The sequence below is a fragment of the Acipenser ruthenus genome, chromosome 15 (assembly GCF_902713425.1).
Source record: "Acipenser ruthenus chromosome 15, fAciRut3.2 maternal haplotype, whole genome shotgun sequence".
NCBI lineage: Eukaryota > Metazoa > Chordata > Actinopteri > Acipenseriformes > Acipenseridae > Acipenser > Acipenser ruthenus.
The window spans coordinates 7,980,909-7,994,530 of NC_081203.1; the positions used below are offsets into that span (position 1 = coordinate 7,980,909).

General features: G+C 41.9%; 1 protein-coding gene across 1 annotated transcript in view; it reads right to left on the minus strand.

The window, feature by feature from the left end:
• LOC117422502 (sarcosine dehydrogenase, mitochondrial-like) overlaps positions 1-13,622 on the minus strand; it is a 36,396-nt gene that overhangs the window by 15,977 nt on the left and 6,797 nt on the right. The window contains 4 exon segments of the mRNA XM_058987301.1: positions 1,088-1,178; positions 4,746-4,832; positions 8,038-8,167; positions 12,352-12,456. Of these exon segments, the coding sequence (XP_058843284.1) occupies positions 1,088-1,178; positions 4,746-4,832; positions 8,038-8,167; positions 12,352-12,456 (413 nt within the window).

A 13,622-nucleotide genomic window follows, 5' to 3' on the forward strand; every position in this document is an offset into this window, starting at 1 on the left:
TGATTGGTCGTGCCACCGAAAGAGGGCGTGACTGCTAGTATTTAAGGGAAATCTGTTCCTTTGATTGGTTACTGAAAGGAGCATTGGGAAAACAGATGTAATTAATAATCAAGTTTCTGTTTGTTCCTGATAGACGACTAACACAGTTTGGGAGCTGTTGCTTAAGGCCAGCACCCAACCCGGACTTCACTGCACTCGTGTTCACTAATAAATTGTATTACACCACTTGCACTGCAGCACTCACTCTGGACTTGTGATCGTGTTTGTGTTCTGTGTGTGTTTATACTGTGTTTATTATTTCGGGACTGAACCCCGTGGTTATTTCACTGAGCAATACACATTGTTGTGTATTGCCAGTCCTCCTTTATTATTGCTGTTGTCAAGTGACATTTGGATTATAAATAAACATCATTATTTCACCAGTACTTTGTTGTATTGAGCACTGCATCACCCTTACCACTTTGCCACAGTAACCCATTCCATACCCGCACCACTCTGTGTAAAAAAGTGTCCCCTACCCTCTGTCTATCACCACATAATTTCAAACTGTGTCCTCTGGTCCTGGTTTCTGTGCTGTGCTAAAAGTATTGGTTAGGGTTAACACTGTCAGCTCCTTTTAAGAGTCTGGCTATTTTAATAATGCAATACTGAAACCGTAACACTATTAAGGGGAACAGTGAAGAGGCCAACATTTACTGAACTGAATCGAAAGAGGTGTTTTCAAAACATGACATCTGATCAAACAAGAGATCTCTACTGGTATTTGTGACTCAAAGGATGCATGATGCATTGTACGGACACTGCAGTATGAGTGTCTCTTCCACACAGAAATCCCCAAGTGTTTGAAACAGAACACAATCAGAATGATGCAATACTTTAAACGGTAACAATACTCAATTGGAATAAATCCCTCTGTGAAAAGCTGATTCATGACATAAATTAACAGACAGCGTGAAGTACCTTCATTATGCTGCCTTCGGTCATTTACAGCGATACATAGTCCAGCATTAGCCTTCATTCCTGCATGCATATTAAACAGAGAACATAGCTTTCTAGTAGCCCAGAAGTGGAAGGCAAGGGAGAATACCTGATGTCGTATCCATACATATCCTTCTCTGGACGGCCATGGATTATCCAGTGTGCAAGCTCCTTTCCACAGCCTCCTCCAAGCATCATCCCTAAAGAGAGACAGCACTCATTATACACAAACTCCCTTCCATAACCACCCAAGTGAGAGGTGACTATATACATATTATTTCAACATTAAAAACCTCTCACGCAGTTAAATACCAATTATTGGTTTGGTGTATTTAATTTAACCCTCATCTCAATCTTGTACTCTTTGTATAGCACAGATCCATCTTGTCAAGTATGCAGAGGGTGGTGAGGGATTTTAACCATAATTGTCTAAAGAATTTACACCAGTCTTCACTCCTATGTTGTTTAAAGGAAAACAAAATCTCAATAATCTTCAATTTTCCATTGTTGTGCCAGTACCTTTTACATTCCTGGTACTACTCAAATAAGTGTCAGTGGCATCCATCCACCACGGCAGAAAATACAAAAGCCATCAGTAATGTGAAAAAGTAAAATGATTGTGATCTATATCAACTGTATATAAAAAGTGTGACATATAGGGTATTCATAAGAAATTCAAGCATGAGAAAAGGCCATTCGACCCACCTATGCTCGCTCGCTATGGTGCCAGTGTGGTCCGTTACCCCAAAACTGATGCCAGAACTCAATGACTTCTCCTAAAGAAATGTGATGAGAGCTGCTAGGTCAACTGTAAACGGGTCGTCTCGCTAGATATTAGGAATGTAACAATACACCTGTGTCGCAATATGACATGCACCATGCTATGCAGACCGCAATATCTCTCGCTGACCTGGGGATCTCTGGCACTGCTCTGGCCTGGTTCTCCTCCTCCTACTTCTCCAACCGCATTTACAAGGTAACCTGGCGTGGAGCAACCTCCACACCTCACCCTCTCTTAACAGGAGTACCCCAAGGGTCAGTCTTGGGTCCTCTCCTGTTCTCTCTCTACACCCGCTCCCTGAGCCCCCTCATCGCATCCTATGGTTTCTCATACCATTTCTATGCTGATGATGCTCAGATTTTCCTCTCCTTCCCCACCTCTGACTCCACCATCTCCTCCCGTATCTCTACTTGTCTGTTTGCTATTTCCTCCTGGATGCACTCGCATCACCTCAAACTCAACCTCTGTAAATCTGACCTCCTTTTCTTTCCCTCCTCCTCCCCCTCCTCTGATCTCGCTATCTCTGTTCCTCTGGAATCTACCACACTCTCTCCCTCTTCCTCCGCTAAGAACCTTGGAGTCACCCTGGACCCCTGCCTCTCTTATTCCCAGCACATCTCCACTCTGGCACGCACTTGCCGATTCTTCCTGAGCAACATACGAAGAATCCGACCCTCCCTCACCAACTACGCCACCCAGCTCCTGGTCCAGGCCTTGGTACTCTCCCGCCTAGACTACTGCAACTCCCTCCTGGCTGGCCTCCCTGCGTCCGCCACACGTCCGCTCCAGCTCATCCAGAACTCTGCTGCTCGCCTGGTGTTCTCTCTGCCTCGCTTCTCCCACGCAACTCCACTACTCCGCTCACTCCACTGGCTACCGATCACCGCTCGCATCCAGTTCAAGACTCTTGTACTAGCCTACAGATGCCTTGACCAGACTGCACCCAGCTACCGCCAGACCCTCATCTCTCCCTACACCCCCACTCGACCTCTCCGCTCCGCCTGCACTAGAAGACTGGCTCTACCTCCTCTACGCTCCCCTGCCTCCAGAGCCCGCTCCTTCTCCACCCTCACTCTGCAGTGGTGGAATGACCTTCCTACAGATGTCAGGACCGCCCAGTCCCTGACCACATTCCGACGCCTCCTTAAGACTCACCTCTTCAGACAGCACCTGTAGAACTCCTCTGTTTTTCCCCTGGGACACTATCACCCTTCCTTAAATGCGCTTTATTTGCTCTTATCTGCCCCCTATTTTACTGCATTTAATCCTGTACTTCAGAGTACTGTAATCTGCCAAGTGTTTAATCTGTAGTATTTTGTATTTAATCATATCTTGATGTAACTATCACTGTCACTGTTATCTGCTGTATTATTGAATTGTATTTTGCCACACTTGTACTTACTTGAACCAAAGTCATTGTATTTATCTTGCTCTTATTGTATTACTTGTACTGTAACACTTGAAATGTATTTGCTTACGATTGTAAGTCACCCTGGATAAGGTCGTCTGCTAAGAAATAAATAATAATAATAATAATATGATAGGTATCCTGATGGGCTACTTGTATGATACTGTGGCGTAGCGTCCCGGGCAAGGCTGGACTGTGCCCTTTGAAACCATGTGCAGAGTCTCTTCTCTGCCACACATCCTCCCCCTTGTGTAAAACACACATGACTGTAACTGCCCCCCCCCACCCACTTTTTAAAACACCAATGTGTGCCTGGTGGTGCAGCTACCTGAGAACTAGTCCCAGACACACAGGTGGAGTGGTGGTCGGGGCTGTGGTGGCGGTGGTCTCAACTCCTCCTCCTCCTCTGATTCTGGAACTGGAGACGGCATCGGCTCCTACCGTTCTGATTCTGGAGACGGCAACAGTTCCTCTCCCTCAGTCACTGGAAACGGCAGGAGATCATCTCCCTCTGGCACTGGAGACACCATCAGTTCCTCCCCTATGGCTCTGGAGATAGCAGTGGCTCCTCCCCTTTGGCTTTGGAGATGGCAGCAGCTCCTCCCCCTTTGGCTTGAGATGGAGACGGCTCCTCCCCCTTTGGCTTTGGAGATGGCAGAGGCCCCTCCCCCTTTGGAGACGGCAGCAGTTCCTCCAGTTTTTTAGTAAATCTGCACCATTTGTATTTGTTTTATTCGTGGTCTTATCAAACATGATGTAGGAAAGGTGTAACTGTTTACATTTTCAGGGGTACAATTCCCGCAGGTGTCTCAGCAGTGTGAAATATCAGCACATAGGCCTTTTGGGCAGATCTGATACAAGCACATACACACACAGATTAATGACATCACACAGGGGTTGTCTTCCTCCAAGACAGACCTGCTCCAGGGTGATGCTGTCCTTGAATCTATTGCTTTTATAATGGATAGGATTGTGTGCACTATGACAAGACAGCGACCTTGGCACAAGGCTAATAGATTTCAAAGACATCCTCACCCGGGAGCAGGAGATCTACCTTGGGGGAAGATGGCCCCTGTTGGATGTAATTCATTTGTGTGCTCTTTGATCAAATGGATGCCAAATGCAAAAAAATATTCTGTAAGTAATTGTAAGTAACTGTGGGTAAGCTGGACTGTAATAACCCTACAGCAGCCCTTTCTAGAGAAGCTCATCCAGTGCCCCTTGTAATTGATGTTGGTTTATCTCTCCAGCCCTGCTGTACATGTATGACAGTGTGCATTACCCCCATACAGTCATTCTGTCTCAGTGACTATCTACCATGCAAGTCCTGCTCATCCATCTCCATGATCCCATGGGCACTGACCTGTACTCGCATTGCTTAATCAATCATTACAGGAACTACAACCCTTACTTAAGCTAAACAAACAAACAAACACACACACACACACGTTATTGTGCCTGAAGTAGTGTGGTTTACACAGTTTGTAATCTGTACCTACAAATCTAAATTAAGCAGCAGCATCAGGATAACAATGTGGAAGATCAAACCCACGTGTGACCCCGCCCCTCCCACTGTACCTGCACTGTTGAATCCACACCCCAAGAAGAACCCTCGCACCTCCGGGGCCTCTCCCATGAGGGGCTTGTGGTCAGCCGTGAAAGATTCTGGAGGAAAAATTAGACTGTTACCAAAAGCTGAATTTAGAGCAACTACTGTAACTCGCCCACCCTCTCAGCAGAATATTTTTTTTTTCCTCAGACAGATTAAACAATTGCATACACACATGGCATGATGGGCATTAATGACCAGACAAGTAACCCCTCCAGTAACCTTCAGTGTTCTTCAGATATTGTGCTTGTGTGAAGCGATTTGCCAAACTGCCTAAATCTTATTCAGGTAAAGAGCACTTTATCCATTGATTCACCAATCATTCAGAAAATGTGCAGGACGCACTAATCCCGTCTAATATTCTCCTTTTACTCAAAATACAACTAGATACTACTGGGCTCATGGAGGCCGGCTGAATATCTAATGAGCCCCCTAATCTGATTATATAACAAGTACAATGTATGGAAAAGTTAAAAACTTAATTAAACAACTGAAAAAAGTGAGTTTATTTCCTTATAACAAGCTTCGTATCTACTTATCAACACAACATAATTTGGAACAGAGTGATTCACTCTGCCATTGGATTCGAATGAATGCAAAGTATTGTAGATTTAAAAAGATATTATACTGAAGCCTTTATAACAATGAGAGTTAGAACATGGATAAGCAGCAGTGGCACATGAAGATCCAGAGCAGGAAATTAAAGGAAGAGCAGAGAAAGGAAGGACATATCATTTATTCATATTCCTTTAAGTGCACATTAGAGTGAGGTGTATGTAAGTCTAACCTGGATGATGAGTGGAAGTATTTATTTTGCATTTCATTTTTTGCAGTGCATAAATAAATAAATAAATAAATAAATAAATATTTCTTGACTTCAGTTAAATTTATCTTCCACTGGGACACAATGTCAGATCATGTAGTTTGTATTGTAGAGACATGCAGCTATTCTGTGCAGATTCACAGAGTACAACCGGTGTACTGTTTTATCAAGATCTGGTTAAATCAAAAACATGGACTGTTGGAGGTCCCTGAGGACTAGCAATAGGAGCCATGGCTAAAAGATGCAGGATACACTAACTCCTCAGCTAGGGTTTGAGACTCATGGCTCCCAGCTGCCACGTCAGTCAGCGAGCAGCTTCAGAGCGAGCAAGCTCTGGCTCTGGTGAAAGTGCCGCTGTGTACCTGTCATGTTTCATTAGCCTGGGATGAACGTGTAGGCCAGCTTCCCAGGCAGTGCTGATCTAGATCAGGCCCAGGGGACAGGCAGCAGCTTTCTCTACTTAAAGCTCCTCATTCATTTTTAATCTCCATTCTGCCTCCAACTTGGGCTCTTATCACTTACCGGCTCACCACTGTGGAGATACGTGCAACTTGTATACTCAAGGAGACAGATTTACAGTGTGGTCCACACATGGTGTGTAATAGTGAATTGATGTACTACTGTAACACACAGAAGTCTTAAGTCCAGTAGCAAAACATAACAAGCATGATCAAAATACCTTCGGGCCATGTATTTCCATGGATTGACGCATTTATGTATTATTATTATTAGGTATGAAGCCCTTTATGCAGGAGCCCTTATTGACTTGCATTGTTATTGTGAATTGCTACAGCCTTCTTCTCCAGGTCATCAATGCAAACGGGATCATGTTCTCAGTGGTTTTACCTGACTAAACAAAAGGAATATAACTGACTTCAGCATCATAAAATAAACTCCTTTTGCTGTTAAACTGCCTGTGTACTGAAATACTACTTTAGGGTGGTCTGAGACGTATCCAGGTACAGCGTCTAACTTGCTCTAATTAGTGCAGTCTTGATTTAGTGTTGACGGTCTTGAAGGCAAAGTTGCAGTCAGACATTAGAATCCAACCAATACAAGCAAAAGTGGTTGCAGTTTGACAAAGACTGGAACATCACTGCTGCCTGTCCCTTGTTAATGTTATACAAAAGTGCCATGGGAGGCAGGCAGCCAGACAAGCAAAAGGTGGAGAGCCAAGCAGGGCAGTTCTGTCATTTCAGGCTGTGGCTTCCCAAGAAGATAGGCCAGAGGTGTCCAATCACGGCCCTGGAGGGCCATGCCACTCCAGGTTTATCAGGTAAAATGATATAATTAACTACTTCAGAGAATGGATGGAGGTTTACTTGGTTCAATTAAACAATTGAGCACATGGTTGGAACAAAGACCAGGAGTGGAAGGGCCAACTTTGACCACCCCTGAGAAAGGCAGTATGTCAGCATCTGATCACTTTTCACAGCTCCAGATTAAACAGAGAAGAATGAATATCCAAAGAAGTGTTGCAAATCAACACATATTCTAGGGTGTGTTCACATCTCGATGGACAAATGCAGGTTGTGAAAACAACCTAGAAAAAGGTAAAGTTATATTAGAGAACAGCACATATGGAAATTCTGACCAAATCAGGGTTTTATTAAATCATTCAGGGTGGTTTCTTTGAGGCCAATCATCTTTTGAATTGGGTCAGCCAAATTTGTGAAAAATTGATTATCCAAAAACTGAACATTGCAGGTGAAATTCAGCTTTAGACGTTGTGGGAAAGTCTGGGGTAGGGTAACCGAGGGGAGGTACATTGGTCGTACCACCAGAATTCTGTATCCTATTTAACTCTGCATGGTAGATGAGATTAAGAGATGTAGTTCTGCTGGCAGATCTAAGGGACAGAAAACTACATCTCCCAGAATGCAACAAGGTAAAAGACTGATGGTGTAAGACAATCAACTAATTGTCTACAGCTGAGGGTCATTTAATTAGGAAAAACTATATATAAGGCTCTTGTTGGGTTTGTTGCTTGACTAAGGTCGACAGTAGTCTGGAAAAAGCAAATACTGTTTGTGTAAAACAAAAGTGAATAATAATGTGTTGTGTAACAGAGGGGAGAAGGAACAGTTGTAGTTGGGTGAACATGACCCCAAGTTTAGTTAGTGCTCAGAGAGAGCTGGGTTTTGTTTGTTTGTTTTGGAAAGGTCTTTGTTTTGCGTTTAAAGGGTCAAACGCCCTATTTGACTGTCTTCAATAAAACAGCATTATAGAGTGCTATAGAACATCTCTGGTGTCTGTCTGCCTTCCTGGGTTCCCCCAAAAGAGGTGATATTGTGGTTTAAGCACCCCAGCCACACTACCAGTAGGGGGCGCTTTCTCTTTCTCTCCCCCCCCCCCCCCCCCAAACACACATACACACGCACACATAGGACACACAGATATTACTGTCCTGCTGTACAGAGGTTGGAGATGTCCAGTACCTGGCCCGCAGACAGTAGATTTAATACCGGTTCTCTCTAGTGCAGGAACGCGGTTGATGGCTCCCTCTATGTGCTGAGTGAAGACATCCCAGTTCAGATCAAACAGACTGAATGCAAAGCGGTCGGATACCTTCAACAGAAACACTTTGATTAGCTTTAGCACAGCTTTCTCCTCATCATTGAGGAGCTTCATATTTGAGGTGAAACTAGTGGGTGGTGGCCAGCTACATACAGATACAGTGTGTTTAGATCATGATTGGGCACAAAAATAAAAGTACTATTTTGTATCTATTAACTGAAAAAAAACAACCTGTCACTTTGGAGTAAAGACCTTGGCACATGTTCTGAATTGCTTAAACTGTGGGTTACAATGAGGTGAATTTACATTGCAAGCAAGATTTTTCCAGTTTAGTCAAGTTCATGCAGACAATGAACCATTATTTACATAATGTAAAAGCATGCCAAGAGACCCTTAGAATCTCATTCTTCATAAAGACAGCACTTTTCTAAGCTTTCTGAGCTTTCCTAAAGGTTCTTGTTCAATAAAACCAATTTGTCTGCCAAATATTTTGAAATCCTGACAGTTATGCCAGTAAATGCTGAATACAGAAAGGTTATTTAAAAAATAGCCTGTGTACATTTAGTAGGAAAGTTTTAATAAAACACTTTATGGATTTTGTGTGACTTGATCTTCTAAATGTAATTCCAAAATAATCATGAAAATAAAAACAAGCTGACATCATATATTATCAAAGAAGATTTTTCTGCAGTTCCTGTAATTAGGGGTTTAGTGCTCCAAAACACTACAATAATTCATACTTTCACTTTTTTTATTCTGGCTGTACATTTCTACATGAAATGACATATTGTATACTGCATATTTACCAGTTTAATATACTGCATGCAGAACAATGTAGTTATTTTACTTGTTCTTTTTTTAACCACCATCTTTATATTCATAGAGAATATCAGCTGGCAATGGCCTGGATGCCAACTTCACAACTCACAGGCAAGCACACCAGCACTGCTCGTAGTGGTGCTTTCTGCAGTGACAAAGTGCACAGTAACACTTTAAAACAATGGCTGCAAATTCACATGAATTTCAACAGCGCTTCACAGGATTGCATAGGAGTAACATCTGAATACAAATGTTTCGTAATGTAATGATTTTTGTAATCCTGAAGGCCACCACAGGAATAGCAGTAACACACTGGATCATAGGAGTCTGCGGCCATTCTTTAAAGTGTAACCAAGTTTACATGGGCTGGGGATTATCATGAATATGAGCAATTATTTATTTATTGTAGGGCTGTGCTCAATGAGGTTCCTGTACAAGCCATGCCTGCTTCACAGTTACCGCAGTGCTTGACTTTCGTAAGTTAGTGTTTTTGTAAATGATTTTGGTTCTATTGAACATTTCTCAGTGGGATAGCATTGGAGACTGAAGTCCTATGCATTGTTCACAGAAGTAATGTGAGCTAACCTTCAGGCTCCCGTCAGTACAAAACCTGCCCTGGAGGGACTCGGCCCCTATGCCCATCCAATTACTGGCTTGTCTTTTTAAGACCTACTGTAATACTCTACTGTTGGTGTGTTAAAGCCAGTACAAACCATTTGTTTTGCAGTATGTCCAGGATTATACAACAACCAGACACTATTCTCACATTGTTTTATGGAGGTCAGCCATTCTGTTATAACTCAATAACAGAAAAGATTAAACAAATTAACAACAACTGTTCCAAAACCAGTTCTTACTGATAAATGCACCACAGGGACGATTACACCCTGCTCTCAAAAAGTTAACCCTTTCAGTGGACTTCAAGGATTATTTCAGAGAAACAGGTAAATAAATAAATAACTATAAAGCACTCTAATATCGAGTGGTCATAAAGTCCTTTGGCCACTTTGCAGTGTCATAGCTGGGACATGGTCTAACCTATTATCGAGGAGGTTGAAAACAGCCGATCCCAATGCAAGCTTCTTCACGTCAAATTGAATCCATCAGTATGGATTGTGATTGAATAGCACCCCGATAAACATGAGCCTTGAGGTGACCCCATAATCAGTAATCTGCCAGGAAGAGATCGGGGGTCAAGGTGGCCGCTCACTGTAAAATCTGCTAATGACTTGATAATCACCAAGCGGGTGCATGTCAGCGTGATGTCTCAGTTTCAGCAAGTGTTTCCACAGGGGTTGCTGACCGTCCACGCCACGACTGGTCACAAATGCTTCTTCAATTTCACGGCCAGATTTAGTGCGGTTTGTGCACTACAGGGACCTGGACAAAGACCTTTTTGTGTGTGTTGGCAGTGCAAGGCTTTTTCTGCAATGTTCCCATTTTCATTTGAAGCCAGCATCCTGCTGCAGCATTTCCTTTTTTTTGATGAATTATGCAAATTAGGGCTACTTCTTACTTGTTTAACATTGTTAAAAATGTGGTGTTTTTTTTGTTTTTTTTTTAGAAAACTCACTTCAAAGTTAGCTTCATCTACTGTTATAGAGACAGGAATATATTCGGTACTGTGGACTACAGCGGAAATATGAGACAGAACTTTGAAAACACATGCAAGTGCACGCTCTGCTTTCCTCAATGCAACTAGACAGGTGTAAGTACCTAAAATACCAAAAACATGAAGACATGTCTGTCCTGTCATAACTAATCCGGAGCTGCTGTTGAGCGCTATGTTAGCACAAGAATACAGGCACTGAAAGAGTATACAATACTGCCTTTGCAGCAGAACTTTATAAAACTAGAGGAACACACTTTCACATTTATTTATTCATTTGTTTTTGTTTTTAAAAAGATACAGAGACTGAAATTACTTTTCATCAACATACAGACTGATGCACCACCTTACCTGAGAGGAAAGAAAATGGAATACCTAACTGTAGCAGGGCAGAGCCCTGCCTGTAAATATTGTTGTGTGGTGATTTGGTGGTGGTTGGCAGGGATGGGGTTAATTTCCTGTCCCTGCCAAAATACATGTGAGAATGTGGCTGGAGCTAATTGAATTATTGATAATTAGGCTCCAGCCACATGCTATAAAAAAGGGGAAAAATCCTTTGTTTGGAGGAGGTGTTTTGGGTGAGTGGTTGTTGGTTTGTGCTGTGTTTATATTTTTGAAAAAGAAGTGTAGTGAAGGCGAATGCCCAGCCTACCTTTTTGTATTTTGTTTAAACCTTTTGTTTTGGCCCTTGCGCCAGTTGTTTTGTGATTTGTTTTACTGTGAAAGTTCTGTTTTGTTTAACTGTTTTATTTTTGCTCTGTGAGCAGTGTTTTGTTTGTCTTTTTTGATTTCCCTTTTGTTGATTAAACTGCGCAGAAGCGCTTTAACTGCAGTTTCCTTGTCTGAGTCTCTTTGCCTGCCGAATACCATCTGGGCCCACGACGCTACCCTGTCACACTAACCTTCTAATATTGCAACTCCCATAGAAAGTAGAGCTTATTTTACCAGGTTGTTGGTAGGCTTTTTTTTTGTACTGTCCTTTTAGCATTGTTCATGTCCTTTGAGTTGAGTTCAGGAGCTATTCCACTCTTAGTTGTTTGCCAAATATGTAACCTGGGCTAGTGCCATCTATTGAACATATACAAAGGATCTTTTTGTATTGTTGGCCATAACACTGCTGTGCATTCAATGGTGCCGACCTTACTTGTTGAAAAACATTTTGGCTGATCTATCTTGGACTTAAAATGCCTGTCAAGCAACTTGAACAGAAGAGCAGTTTCTGAACTTGGCTCAACGCGCCTTAACACTGGAAATATCAAAATAAAGAAAATAAAAAACAATTCAGGATTACATTATAAAAAGGCAAAGGGACAAGTAATTGACCGACTTTCTGATACTGTGAGGCTTATTAGAAAGTTTACGAATAAGATGAGGCAATTCGGCCAATCAATGGTCGTCCGGTTCCTGCTGTATAGCAGATTGATCACAAAACTTTGTCAAGTTGGGTCTTAAGTCCTTTTTGCAGCCCCACAGAAACCAAGACATGCAGCATGTCCAATCATCAGCACCAAGTGGAACACCAACAGCTAGTTTCACAGGGCTACATAAGGTCTGAGAAAACAGCTGTAGGATTTCTACTGAACACCTTAAGTAGCAACAGATGTACATACCTGTTGAAATGGTTATTGAAATATGCATTTTTCATGTAAAAATACAATCCTTATAAATGACCAGTATGACATGCAGTATAAACATATGGAGCACAATGTACACAGACTGAAATGCGGATTAATAATACTCCAGATGTTCTGTTTTCCTCTTGTATTTTTCATCAGAAAGTTGACTTAGGGTCCCAGCCCAGTCTTACCTCATCCCAGAAGATCGGGTTAGACTCATAGCCTCCCACAGAGAGAGCATCGCCTTGGAGACGCAGGTACACAGAGGCATCATGGTCCCGTACATTAGGCATGTTCTACAAAAGAAAGAAGACAAACACATTGTACATGTACAATTTCTGGAGCCCTATTCATAATGTAGTTTTACACCTCTAGTAAGTTACTGTATAGCCTAGCAAACTGTCCTGAGTTTTGGGATAGTCCTGAAAATCTGAAACAGCCAAGCAGAGTCAAAGCCCTCATATCACCACTCAGCTTTCAAGCATATTGTTTTACCTCAATATACACCTTTTGGTCCCCTTCTGACTTCTGATTTTAACTCCTTTCAGTAACAGATGCATGGATATCAGGCACACTGTCAACATTTTAGCTTCATATCATTATATTTTTATGGCCACATAAAAATCGTACCCAAAGAACACAGAACACACAATTCGAGCCTTGTTCTTAGAAATGTTCTTAGAAATGTACTTAAACTTTATGATTGATTTATACAAAATAGTTAGCATTTTCACCCTGTTTTTGCATTTCAAGAAGTAGTTGGTCGAACTTCCAACATCTCAAATTGTAACCAAATACTTACATTTCTGTACTTCTAACACATGTTAATGTAACATTTCAGATATTTTTTGTATTGTTTTGGTAATGTTTTTTTTGTTTGTTTGTTATTGTGAATGCTAATTAGCATGGAGTTCAAAGTGTGCAGCAAACCAAATTATCAAAATGATACCAAAGTGATGTGAAATGTTGTTCTAACACATATCAAAATAAAGAATGTGTTGTTGTCACAGTAGGGCAAGTTCTGAGGCATTCTAAGTTTGACCAGCTTAAAATCGATCACGTCTGCGACCCTGCCAATGCAGCTGTTAGTGCTATAGATAAAGTCAACCCAGGTCACTACTTCAAACTTCAGTACTAAAGGACGAGAGGGCACTAATGGAAGCTGAGTAAGTTCAGAACAAAAGCTAGGAATCAGTTATAAATGCACTGCACTGCTTATCAGAATGAACCAGTAACATCTAAAACATCAGGATCATTAAAAGGATGCGCTTCAACTGCCCACTTCTCATTCTGAGCATCTCATGGTCTTGGTTGCTAAGAGCTAAGATATGAAGCTGCAGTATAATGTGAGCAATGGTGTCTAATATACATGTCTAAAATGAGTTCCATTGAAATGATAGGATGTCAGGAGGGGTTCAAAATGCCAACAGACTTTAGAAACTCCTCCTGGTGAAGATACTTT